At 42.7% G+C, this 12,878-nt stretch overlaps 2 protein-coding genes across 7 annotated transcripts; one reads left to right on the top strand and one right to left on the bottom strand.

The window, feature by feature from the left end:
* The first annotated feature begins 4,523 nt into the window (after positions 1-4,523).
* Positions 4,524-6,391, top strand: LOC143354376 (uncharacterized). 3 transcript variants are annotated; one of them, XM_076788431.1, is made up of 3 exons: positions 4,524-4,601; positions 4,714-4,899; positions 5,053-6,391. In XM_076788431.1, exons 2-3 carry the CDS (start codon positions 4,758-4,760, stop codon positions 6,318-6,320), a joined length of 1,410 nt encoding a protein of 469 aa, XP_076644546.1. In that variant the 5' UTR covers positions 4,524-4,601; positions 4,714-4,757; the 3' UTR covers positions 6,321-6,391. The 3 variants fall into 3 exon arrangements, with proteins under 3 accessions (XP_076644546.1, XP_076644537.1, XP_076644529.1); XM_076788422.1 differs by having other exon boundaries at positions 4,714-5,193; positions 5,275-6,391; XM_076788414.1 differs by having other exon boundaries at positions 4,714-6,391.
* A 55-nt stretch (positions 6,392-6,446) lies between these two features.
* Positions 6,447-10,584, bottom strand: Eogt (EGF-domain O-GlcNAc transferase). Of its 4 annotated transcripts, none has more exons than XM_076788378.1 (12): positions 10,286-10,583; positions 9,981-10,214; positions 9,680-9,894; positions 8,540-8,746; positions 8,318-8,466; positions 8,096-8,259; positions 7,882-8,002; positions 7,659-7,812; positions 7,389-7,589; positions 7,104-7,237; positions 6,942-7,044; positions 6,447-6,859 (listed from the first exon to the last, which is right to left on the bottom strand). In XM_076788378.1, the coding sequence occupies exons 2-12, from the start codon at positions 9,997-9,999 to the stop codon at positions 6,596-6,598; spliced, it is 1,731 nt and encodes a 576-aa protein (XP_076644493.1). In that variant the 5' UTR covers positions 10,000-10,214; positions 10,286-10,583; the 3' UTR covers positions 6,447-6,595. The 4 variants fall into 4 exon arrangements, with proteins under 4 accessions (XP_076644493.1, XP_076644502.1, XP_076644510.1 ...); XM_076788387.1 differs by having other exon boundaries at positions 9,981-10,046; XM_076788395.1 differs by having other exon boundaries at positions 7,882-7,999; positions 9,981-10,584.
* Positions 10,585-12,878: the final 2,294 nt, after the last annotated feature.

Raw genomic sequence — 12,878 nt, 5'->3', positions numbered from 1 at the left:
TATATTCACAAGAACTCGATTAGGATTGCTCACCGCATATGACCGTCGCGTTCGCGGATTGCAAACTGGCAATCGGTGTGCCCTAGTCCCCCACGCGAATATCGACAACTCGAAGAATCAATTCGGTCTCCGCATATGACCGTCGCGTACGCGGATCGCGAACTGGCAAACGGTGTGCCCTATTCCCCCACGCGAATATCGTTAACTCGATGAATGAAATCGGTTTTCGTACATGACCGTCGCGTTCGCGGATCGCAAACTGGCAATCGGTGTGCCCTATTCCCCCACGCGAATATCGACAACTCGAAGAATGAAATCGGTCTCTGTACATGGCCGTCGCGTTCGCGGATCGTAAACTGGCAATCGGTGTGCCCTATTCCCCCACGCGAATATCGCCAACTCGATGAATGAAATCGGTCTCCGTACATGACCGTCGCGTTCGCGGATCGCAAACTGGCAATCGGTGTGCCCTATTCCCCCACGCGTATCACGATGAGAATTCATAGATTAGATTTAGTTTATTGACTATAAGAGTCGCGGCTGCGTATAGGATAGTGGCAAACGGCCTAATTGTCCCCCACTCGTATATTGATAAGAACTCGATTAGGATTGCTCACCGCATATGACCGTCGCGTTCGCGGATTGCAAACTGGCAATCGGTGTGCCCTATTCCCCCACGCGAATATCGACAAGTCGAAGAATCAATTCGGTCTCCGCATATGACCGTCGCGTACGCGGATCGCGAACTGGCAATCGGTGTGCCCTATTCCCCCACGCGAATATCGACAACTCGAAGAATCAATTCGGTCTCCGCATATGACCGTCGCGTACGCGGATCGCGAACTGGCAATCGGTGTGCCCTATTCCCCCACGCGAATATCGACAACTCGAAGAATGAAATCGGTCTCCGTACATGACCGTCGCGTTCGCGGATCGCAAACTGGCAATCGGTGTGCCCTATTCCCCACGCGAATATCGTTAACTCGACGAATGAAACCGGTTTTCGTACATGCCCGTCGCGTTCGCGGATCGCAAACTGGCAATCGGTGTGCCCTATTCCCCCACGCGAATATCGTCAACTCGATGAATGAAATCGGTCTCCGTACATGACCGTCGCGTTCGCGGATCGCAAACTGGCAATCGGTGTGCCCTATTCCCCCACGCGAATATCGACAACTCGAAGAATGAAATCGGTCTCCGTACATGACCGTCGCGTTCGCGGATCGCAAACTGGCAATCGGTGTGCCCTATTCCCCACGCGAATATCGTTAACTCGACGAATGAAACCGGTTTTCGTACATGACCGTCGCGTTCGCGGATCGCAAACTGGCAATCGGTGTGCCCTATTCCCCCACGCGAATATCGTCAACTCGATGAATGAAATCGGTCTCCGTACATGACCGTCGCGTTCGCGGATCGCAAACTGGCAATCGGTGTGCCCTATTTCCCCACGCGAATATCGACAACTCGAAGAATGAAATCGGTCTCCGTACATGGCCGTCGCGTTCGCGGATCGTAAACTGGCAATCGGTGTGCCCTATTCCCCCACGCGTATCACGATGAGAATTCATAGATTAGATTTAGTTTATTGACTATAAGAGTCGCGACTGCGTATCGGATAGTGGCAAACGGTATGCCTAATTGTCCCCCACTCGTATATTGATAAGAACTCGATTAGGATTGCTCACCGCATATGACCGTCGCGTTCGCGGATTGCAAACTGGCAATCGGTGTGCCCTATTCCCCCACGCGAATATCGACAACTCGAAGAATCAATTCGGTCTCCGCATATGACCGTCGCGTTCGCGGATCGCAAACTGGCAATCGGTGTGCCCTATTCCCCCACGCGAATATTGTTAACTCGACGAATGAAATCGGTTTTGGTACATGACCGTCGCGTTCGCGGATCGCAAACTGGCAATCGGTGTGCCCTGTTCCCCCACGCGTTATCGATATCTCGAAAAATCATAAACGTCACTACATATGACCGTCACGCTCGCGCATTATAGTCCCCATCGCGTATGAAGATCAAAATTCGAAAATTCGGATTGATTTAATGAATATATCATTTCTTGGCTTCTTATATTGTCTAGGATGTTTCTGCACGTCCTGTTCAGAAGTTGTAATTTAATGATTATCATCGGTACTTACAGAATTAATACATCTTATAACTTATGACATTAACATTGATTTTGGTACTGACGCAGTGTTTGTTTCATTTGTTTGAGCTGCATATTGATTTGATATTTCTGTTCCAGAATATAACTGAGATAGGTTAGGCTAGAAAAGAAGAAGAATCGTCGTGGGTAACGTAATGGTGAAATCTATTCAGGTTGAATTGTGATTAACCAATACTTTCTTTTGTAGATGGCTTCGTGGGTCCCATTGTGTCTCACGTCAAATTTCGAAGTATTTTAGGACTTCGATATCTACTTGGGCGGGATATCATTATGTTAGGTAGGAAATTGAAGGGGATAATCATTTATGGATTAATGATGGATCAAAAAATGGCCAAATATTGAAACTTTAGGTAAGATAATATTTAGCATAGGTAGGAAGAACAAATTAATCGTACACGAACGAATGAGTAATGGAAACAAGAAAAAGGTACCTAAGTAATCATAATGATACGATAATCATTTGTGGATTACTAATGGTTAAAAAATTGGTCAAATATTGAAACGTTAGGTAGGATATTATTTATCATAGGTAGGAAGAACGATATAATCGTATACGAACAAATGAGTAATAAAAACAAGATAAAGGTACCTAAGTAATCATAATCATAAGATAATCATTTGTGGATTAATAATGGATAAAAAATTGGTCAAATATTGAAATGTTAGGTAGGATATTATTTATCATAGATAGGAAGAACGATATAATCGTATACGAACAAATGAGTAATCAAAACAAGATAAAGGTACCTAAGTAATCATAATCATAAGATAATCATTTGTGGATTAATAATGGATAAAAAATTGGCCAAATATTGAAACGTTAGGTAGGATATTATTTATCATAGGTAGGAAGAACGATATAATCGTATACGAGCAAATGAGTAATGAAAACAAGAAAAAGGTACCTAAATGATAAAACGAAAGCTACCATGGTAAGCAACCAAATTAAAAGTAGATGAATAAGTAAACGAAAAGTAGGCGATACACTCCTAGGTGGGTGTGTATTACAGACAAGTCGAATTTTAAGTCCGGTGCGGTTTCAAAACACCTCTAGGTAGGTGCGAATTCGAAACCAACCGAATCTTAAGTCACATCTAGGTAGGCGTTATTTAGGCACTAATTAGTGCCCCTAATTGCGTGCGTAGATGAAGAAAGAAGAGCCATCGAATATCTTCCACCGAGGGGACTCACGCTATCATAGCCGGCTGAGTTAATTCTTTTTCTTTTTGCTTTCTAACTTCACTAAATTATAGGTAATCACCGGCTATGGACGTGTCACATCATGTAGGTTAACGCCAAATCTGGAAATCGATGTAAAAGGAGGTCCGATGAGATTTATAGTTTAAACTAATTTTGTTGAGTAGTAATAGTTCTCATCTGGCCTTCTTCGGGTCTCGTGACAGCCAACCTCCACGTGGTGAGACCCGGGCAATCGGTGTAATCTTCGATTCCGAAAATCGTACCAACGAAGATCACAGCGAGCTAATGGCTGAGAAGTTGTTAAATTTAAATATAATTTCAAGGAGAGAAACTTTTGAAAAGGCCCGACGCAAATTCGAATTAAAAACACAGAAATAATAATTGACCGCGTTCGTTGAATGAACACGAATTCCAAAACAGAAAGTGTATATTCGACCTTCTGGTCCCACAGCACTTCCGCTCGCTTCTGAGTGCGCACCTCGACCAGACCTCGACTGACTGAACGAGCGCGGCCGCCGAGTTCAGTTGCGCGGTACGCGGTGCGCAACTCTCCCACCCCAATTAATTTCGGTAGATCTCGATCGCCGTGATAGTGATTATTGATACATTTGTTATTTCTAGCTGTTTAATGTTTATAACAATTTCTTTTGGTAATGATATCAACAAGCATTCCCTTGACCATTTTGCCATCTAATTATTTAGTAAAAATAAATTATAGAACTCGAGATACAGAGTAACTTTTAAAGCATGCTTGAGCATGTCTTAAAGCATGTAAAAGTAACTTTTATGCATGATTATTCGAAGTATACAAGATACTCGATTCTCATTAAGATTTCTAATTAAGATTACTCGGTATTTCATATCGTGCGACACGAAACAGTATAATAAGGTGACTGGCGTACTCCTATATCTCGTCTGTGATACTAGTTCCATAATATTAGTTCCGACCGATACGGTAGGATGTGACACAAAAATGATAAGGGGCTCTAGAGCCCCGCGGACGTGAGACAGAAAAATACATTGGGTGATTGGTCTACTTCTATACCTCGTCTGTGCCTATACCTCGTCTGTGCTGGCACTCTCTTTTTTCCATGTCGGTATAGCAGAATATTGGGCCATGAAAGTCCACAAGGTATTAGGTCTATCTTCTATCTCGTCTGTGACTTTACTTGACATGATAAGCCGGTTCGGGTACTATGAATTAAAATTATGTATTTTAAAGTAAGTTTATCAAAATATTTGATTCTTGAAGGTCTTCGAAATTTGAATATTATACATTATGAGCAATTTATGTCAAAAATTTCAACAACAGATTAAAAATATCTTCTTCCAGGGCGTTGCGTAGTATCGAGAATACTAATTATTCCTCTGATAAAAATGTCAAATGTATGGAACAAAAACCTTTATCGTCAAGAACAAGAAGCATTCGTTTCCAATCATGGTGGAACTACAGCCAGAGAAGTTGTGCACGCGATCATGCCAAACATATGTAGTATTCTTCTAACCACTACTACACTAGGTCTTCTAAGAAATCTTGTCCATAGGAATGTTAAAGTAATGATAGAATTTGTACTTCTTGTAATTCCATCCATCTTATGTTGTACTGTATTGTCAGAGTACATTATAACTGTGTGCTGCGCCATGCTATCTATATCTATTATTAATGTTTTAGTACTTGGACTTAATCCAAACTCGTCAGGTAGCAGTAGCAGGCCTAGCCAGGCTAGAAAGCCATTTATAACAAATTTCAGAGCACTGACCAACATTATAACATCGATATGTATATTAGCCATAGACTTTCGCATCTTTCCTCGTAAGTTTGCCAAAACTGAAGTATTTGGATACAGTTTAATGGACACTGGTGTAGGATTATTTGTACTAACAAATGCCTTAGTAGCACCGGAAGCCAAAGCTTTTGCTCCAAAGCAGAGAATGGGGTTCGTTTGTACATTATCAAAGAACATCAAGCAATCCGCAAAGAGCTGTATTCCCCTTTTGATACTGGGTTTTGGTCGTTCTGTTGCCATTGAACTTATCGGATACCAAAAGCATGTAACGGAGTATGGTATACACTGGAATTTCTTCATAACGCTTGCCTTTGTTAAACTATTCACCAGCTCCATAACCAGCACAATTAGTTCAAAGTATTATTTGCTATCAGGCATCTGGATTCTATCGATGCACGAGTACATTTTAAGTACCAAAGGGTTGAAAGAATGGGTATTGAGCAACAAACCAAGGGACGACTTTGTGTCTGCCAACAGAGAGGGAATGGTCTCTGTACCTGGCTACGTGGGGCTCTATTTGATAGGCGTGGCTGTGGGCACACTGATACATTCCACGTACTATATTTCGTACGTTCAAAGCTCGACGCAGTACACGCACAAAACGATCAATATGAAATTATTCGGATACAGTCTGGACGCGAGTTACAACGAATCGATGATATTATGCATCAAATTGTCGTTGATAGCGGCGCAGACCTGTGCGGCCACCTTGTTCTGCGATTCCTACTTTAAGGTGTCACGACGATTAGCGAACGCTGGCTATTGCATGTGGATACTCACCTTGGGCGTCATGTTTCTTACGCTATTGTTACTAATAGAGATAATTACGGACATTTTAATTCGCGCAATGACGCACCCAGATGTTACTGAACGAAAGACCAAAACTCACAAAGCGGACCTAAGAAATAAACGAGAACGCGTGCCCGAACAATCCGAGAAAAATGTGATTACGATCGAGATATTGGAAGCTGTGAACTATAACGGTCTGTTCTTCTTCCTATTAGCAAACTTGATGACCGGTGGCGTTAACATGCTAGTGCCTACGTTGCATGTAAGTCAGTCCAGAGCTCTACAAATACTTATCGCTTACATGGCTCTAAACATACTATCAGTATTATTCCTGTACAGGAAGCAGATACAGATTAAATTGTAATTCTTTTATACTAATTAAATGTCAGGGAATTTTTGTATATCTGCAGGACAAATATACTTACAGCGTCAAAACGTTTTGTATCATTGCCATTAGACATATCACATTGTATTCCATACTTGTTCTGTCTTCTTTTTTTTTAATCAAAATAAGTATGTACATATATCGGTATAAAAACAAGTAAATAGTAACTTAATTGGTAACAAGTTGTTTGTTCAATTGTAGCGCTAGCCAATGTTAAAATTCGTTGTTAGGGAAATTCGTTGTCTAAGAATTCATTATAGTTCATCTTTGGATTGAACGACAGGCTTCGGTTTAGCTTGCTTCTCCGACTCGTGCGTTTCGATTACTCTCACGTTACTCGCGCTTCTTTCGTTCTTCACGTCAGATCTCTTGCTTCGGATTTGTTTACTCATGAAATTCTTGAACTCACTATGAGTTCTCACGTGATCCCTGGCTTGGGCTACTATACGGAGGAACTCGTTAACGTCGAAACTGTAATTCGTGAATTTCGCGTGGGCTCCTCCGTCAGGGTGCGTTCCCTGTAATATATAAATTATTCTTTTTTAATAATCATGAACTTCAGCCCTTGTTTGTGGTATTAAAATCGAAATGATCGCTTACGGGATCTTGTTGCACCAATTTCGACGTATTTTCCCACGTGAAGTACTTCACGCCGCGCAATCGGGCTAGATCCTTGTAACATCCTGGATCCTCGCAGTTGTATCTAAATCATAGTCATTCATAAGTCGAAAGATAATGAGGGATTAAATAAGTGGTACGTACATTTCAAACACAGCTGCCCAGTATGGTAAGAACATTAAATGCGACAAGCCAGCTCCGTGAATTCCAATGAAGATGTCAGAGTTCCTCGTAATCTCTAGTTGCTTCTTGAATGGAACTTTTTTATTGTATACTACCTGAAATAATAGCGTTTGTGATTTTAATTGGTCATTTAATTTTAGTCCTGTTCTTAGACCTGTATGTTCCAGTAATGTATTGAAAAACGGAGAATCGTTTGATGTTCCCTTCGAAATTCTAACAAAAATTTGTCGATATTTTCAAAATTACTTTTTTGACTTTATATTCGGGATTCTGCTTCAGCGCTTTCACCAGTTCGTCTTCATTCAAAATTCTCCTATATTGCGTGTCTCTGCTGAGCAGAGTGACACGTATCCTTTGGTTCTTTCTTTCGTGAAGAGGTATACGGAGTCTGTGCAACACATGGTCGCCGAACGCTTTGAACAATCCGCTCTGTTCACAGCCGTAGATCTAAAATATTTTGTTCTTTAGCAAAATATTCTAATCTCGAATTTCGTGGATTAAAATAGATCATAATACAAGAGGCGTGTTGTAATAGAGGCCGAAGATCATGCGAGGTAGTAACGGGAACACGAGGTTCTTGAAGCAGACGGTTTCTCCTCGGAACGTTTTTAAATCCCACAGCGGGTTTCTCGTGAAAGCCTCGAAGGTGTCTTGGAACGCAGACCGGTAGCTGAAAGTGCGATAGAACTTATTACTGTCTAATGCCTCTCGGTATTTTTATTAGGTCGGTGTCAATTACCTATAGCTTTCCCAGATCATTATGTGATTATCAGTGCTGAAGGCGGCGGGGTGCGAGAGGTTTACGTGCAATGATGCGTACAAATTGAAAAAGTCGCAAAAGTGATGGTACATGTTTACTACTGAAACAAACGTACTTCAACAGATGAACGGACGTGAAAATTTTTTGTGACCACGCTCGCGTAATTCACCGTTTCGTAAATTATTCCACTTACTGGCGTCAATCTTCATAATGTACGTGGGCTTCTCGATCACTATATCACAGTCGTTGTTGACGATCGGCGGTCGATGTAGCTTCCGGAAGTTTCTTAATTCTGGTCCCCACGATTGCAGAGGACTTATGTGATCCGCGTTAGCTTCCAGTCTTTTCTCGTTCAATCTGCATGATTAAACGAAATGTAAAATTTCTTCTTAGGATTCTCGTTTGTCTCACTTACGTGCAGTATCCGCCGATTTGACCCTCGCTTAAAACGTCCATTTTGTATCGAATAGGATCCTTTCTTTCGAGCAAATCCGTAAAATTGATCATTATATTCCTCGCTCTACAAAATCTCATGTGCTCCGAGCATTCTAGAGATGAATCGTCCTTTAAAGAAAACCCTTATGTCAATCAAAATTAAATTTTTATCGTGTTATTAATATTTTTAAATTAAACTCACGAGAAATAATGGCTCGCAAAAGATCGACATCTCTTTCCGCTGATCACGAACGTAGCCGAAATCGCCTTGAGCATAAAATGTCTCTAATTGTGCCTTCTTCGAGGTCACCCATCCTTTGTGATCACCTGGACACCGAGCAGCCGAAAACGAATCTTTGTGCTTGCAATCCAACTCGTAACCCCAGCAAGCTTTCGTGTCTAGACTGTCCTAAGTTCGACAAAATGTTTTTCCAACAGAAATTCTTTGTTAATTATGTGAAATCGCGTTAGACGTTGGGACGGTGAAGTGTATCCTCCAATTATACAGAAACATTCGATAAGTAGTCCTGAGAAAGTCTCCTGCTCGCACGCACTATTTACAACGTTTTGCGAGAGTCGTAACTAGACTGCGCATTTTTATGTAAAATAAAAACTGTATTTTCTCTTTTTAATCATCTTACAAAGTCAAAAATAATGCAACAATATCCTTAAATTCTTATAACGTTTTTCTAGTTTTGTATTTAACCTATTCTTTTTTATCATAAATACATCAAGTTCGTAATCTAGCCATAATGTAGAAGTTACAATTAAACATTTTTGTGTTTAATTATTTTTTAATGAAACTTTTACTGGAATATTTATTACATTTTTCTGATTAAAATGAGGCCAAACATGACATAATTCGAAGCATGTTTACTTAATTTAATAGAACCTCGATTATCCGAACCGATGATATCTGAACTATGCGAATGCGATTTTATAATTAAACACTTGAATCGAAAAAGATTGATATACAACACGGTTCCTTGTACAAATTAATTAATCATGTTCTTCCGAGAAGTTCGGATAATCGAGTTTTTAATGTATTGCGAATTAAACGAGTCGATCCAAACTGTGCCGCGTTTGGAGTCGTTTCAATCAGAAAAATGTCACGAATGTATCCAGTGAAACTATCATAAGAAAATAATACAAAATAAAAACAGGTCTTCTCAGCGTATTGCCTCACGGACACGCTGATATCAACGTGTTATTTATACACTACCCTTTTCTACGTCCTCGAGCGACAAGAGGTCGAATAGTGCCCTTCGCTATAAGCGCAGTTTCGGTGCAGAAATTTTCACAGAAATCGGAAGATTACGGTATGCGATAAATGGTTAATTACCTTGTAGGGGCAGGCGGTGTCGTTGCGGCACTGTTCAGCGAGCGTGGGAAAAGAGTTGAAGTAATACTTGATGTGATCATCCGGCAGATCAATGTCCGAGTAATTGGTAGGGATGGCAGTGACCGCGAAAACTAGGACGAGCAGCGCGAAGCATTTGCTGAGCGGCGTTTGATCGATCATGATCGTGCGCGAGAAAACACTGGAGCCGGTATTCCCTGAGAAGAAGGTGCACACTCGATTGCACGCTTGTGCAGTGTGAATGGAGGAGGAACCACCTGCAGCGATGGATATATGACCTCACCTTCTGTTTGCTCTGTCATACGAACACGCACGCTGCTACACCCACACCTAACCGTGGTGGTATCTCCTTAAAAGAATTGGAGAAAGTCAATGCTAGAGTTAGACACTGTCTTACATCATTCCTCGATATCCACTTGTTACCCTTGAAAAAGTTTCAACGAGGAAACATATTCTACCGAGGGACTCCGTTTTATTCTCGAGACCATGCCGGTGTTCCTGAATCGATAGCTGTCAACTATCTCGTAATTGTATTTTAAGAAAAAATATAACGCTCACGTGTGCTCGATGGAATGCACGTTTTCTCACCTGCTACAACCAGGAGATAATACACCTCGCAGCACAGACATTTCACTTTATTTGCCTCTCATACACGCCGGATCGATTGCCTGTGTGCAGCTTCAAAATGGCCGACCACTGTCACAATTCGTTGAACGACCAGTTTTCAATTAAAAATAATACCGGTGGCGTTACCGATTCATGGAACAAGAGAGGGAACGAGGTAGAGAATTTTAAACGGTTAGACTAGCTCACTGTGATCCCGCCGAGTACGTGCACTTTAGTGTTTCTTCTGGTCCTTGTTTGAATCCCTTTTCTACAATGGCCCGCACGTGAGGTAGCAAATCCTTATGGTGGTCCATCTGTGGGGGGACTCTGAAACGAGTATGGAAACGTTGTGAGCACTTGGTACTATAGTTCTCTTCATTTGCAATGATTGGTTACCAGATTCCTTCTTTATCATCTCATGATTCTTTACCAGCTGAGTGATTGTTCTTCAGATGACCTACAGTCGGTACCTTGGCCATTAAAGATACTGTAAGGGATTGCAGATAATGTCGTTAGGTTAATTTTGAATTTTAGAGATGTAGGAAAGTTTAACAAGAAGATGTTTGGATGATAACGTGTCTGAGAAAATACGGTTGGTGTATGTAAATAAATTTTGCCATCGGCTAGTCGAAATCAGTATTGGCATTTAAAGGGTAGTCTTCAAAGTTTTCCATTTGTTACCGAATGTTTATTTGGCTATTGTTTAGAGGGGAATTCGATGGTCGATTTAAAATGCAGATTTCATACGACGTGGTGGTCGCGAAGATATGCGAGCAGGGGACTGTCGGATCTTATAAGGAATCGTTCCGTCGCGGCAGTACTATTGTCTACGTCGGTGTAGAGTGATGGCTTCCGTTATTCGGCATGTTTATACGGAAAATAAACGCGGTATCGACTCCCGATAAGCCCACGGGACGCGCCTTATGCTAATCGCAGCTCGGATACGTCAAAAACCGTATCCGACGTATACGGTAAACCCGGAGAGTTCGGTCTTCTCCCGAGGCGTGGCCGATTGTAGATCGTATCTTCGCAGTTTATACGATTTTGCTCGTCGAGGAGAGATTTGAATCTACGGGCTCTCTATCTCTCTCACTCTCTCTCTTTCTCTGTCTCCCTCGGCGTGCTGCTACAGCTTGAAAGACAGCGAGTCCCACACTCGGTTAGGCATGGATCGTTACGTAATCTGGAAGACTCGGATAGCTTGTAGCCGCGGTTCTCGTGGCTCGCAGGTGTCTTTATTGGTTCACGAGAAACCGTTTCTGCGCAATTAAGGCCTGGTTTGGCGCAGGTCTTATTGTATGGTCAACAAAAGGGAACATATACGGGGCCGAGAAAGTTATTTATTCGGCGCTGCGCTCCTTTCTAATTTCATTTTTCGTATATCCTCTATGGCGCAGCCCCGGCAAACTGGATAACCGTCTTAATGTATGTGGGAACACAATGGACGCGCGTTGCGCTGCACCGCGGTGTGTAAAACTCCGTGTCGACGTGCCGGAGCTATAAAAGTCGGACAATATTCAACAGTCGGCGGGGATAAAACCGTGATCTGAAATCTATTCCGGTTCTGTCCTACGGATTCTACCTCGGGTGACGTAGAATCCTGTGACCGGTCATGCGACAAGCACAAACGTAAACCCCCTCCGCCTTTTCGCGTTCTCCGTTGCAAATCATTCCGCGAGCCAATCACGATAATCCAGGAACCAATGCTAATCGATGCCTGACTCTCTCTCTCTCTCTCTCTCTCGATATCGGTTAGGGACAGCAGGACTATAGCCACCTCCGGCGTCAACCTGCCATGCCGTGACCCGGAAACGGATCGCGTTCGACCGGCTAGTAATGCACGTATATAAACTCGTACACGAACACTCCGTACGCGTCTGTATGTATACGTACACACCGTCGGAGACATACCAGACTAGCAAGGATTGCCGTGGATAGATGGAGGAAATGATCTACATCGATCACGATCACGGCACCCTCACCTCAGTGCCCGGCTATGGCGCTGTTACAACGGTACCTCATCGTTGTTCATTATCGACGAAATCGCCGTCATCTTTCTTTCTGATAATTTTATCATGTCTGAATCGGGCATGGGCCGGGCTCGATCCGATCGGGGAGCATTGATCCGGGGCCCTGGACCCCAGATGAAAAATACTGTTGCCCGCAATTACTGAATCGAGGGGCCGGAGCCAACAGAGACTCGAAGCCGAGAGAGAGAGAGAGAGAGAGAGAGAGAGAGAGAGAGAGAGAGAGAGAGAGAGAGAGAATGAGAGAGAGAGAAAGAGAGAGACGGGCTTCTACGACCCACGCTCGGGGAAGAATGGAATAATGGGGCCTGTAACGGAGTATTCCGCGCGATCAATTTCGCGACAACAGTTGCGCAACCGTTTGATAAACGCGCCCCACGTGGAACTGTAACACGTAGAAGTGTATCCCCGTGTCTCGCCGGTTGTAAAACGAGCGCGTGGCATCGGTGTAACGCGGATTGTCCCGCCACGGTGGCGCCACGCTTCACAGGCGACACGATGCAACCTACGCGAAATTCTACGCTATAATGTTCCTCATAGAGCTCGCT

Source organism: Halictus rubicundus, chromosome 1, assembly GCF_050948215.1.
Source record: "Halictus rubicundus isolate RS-2024b chromosome 1, iyHalRubi1_principal, whole genome shotgun sequence".
Lineage (NCBI taxonomy): Eukaryota > Metazoa > Arthropoda > Insecta > Hymenoptera > Halictidae > Halictus > Halictus rubicundus.
This window is presented reverse-complemented; position numbering and strand designations above follow the sequence as displayed.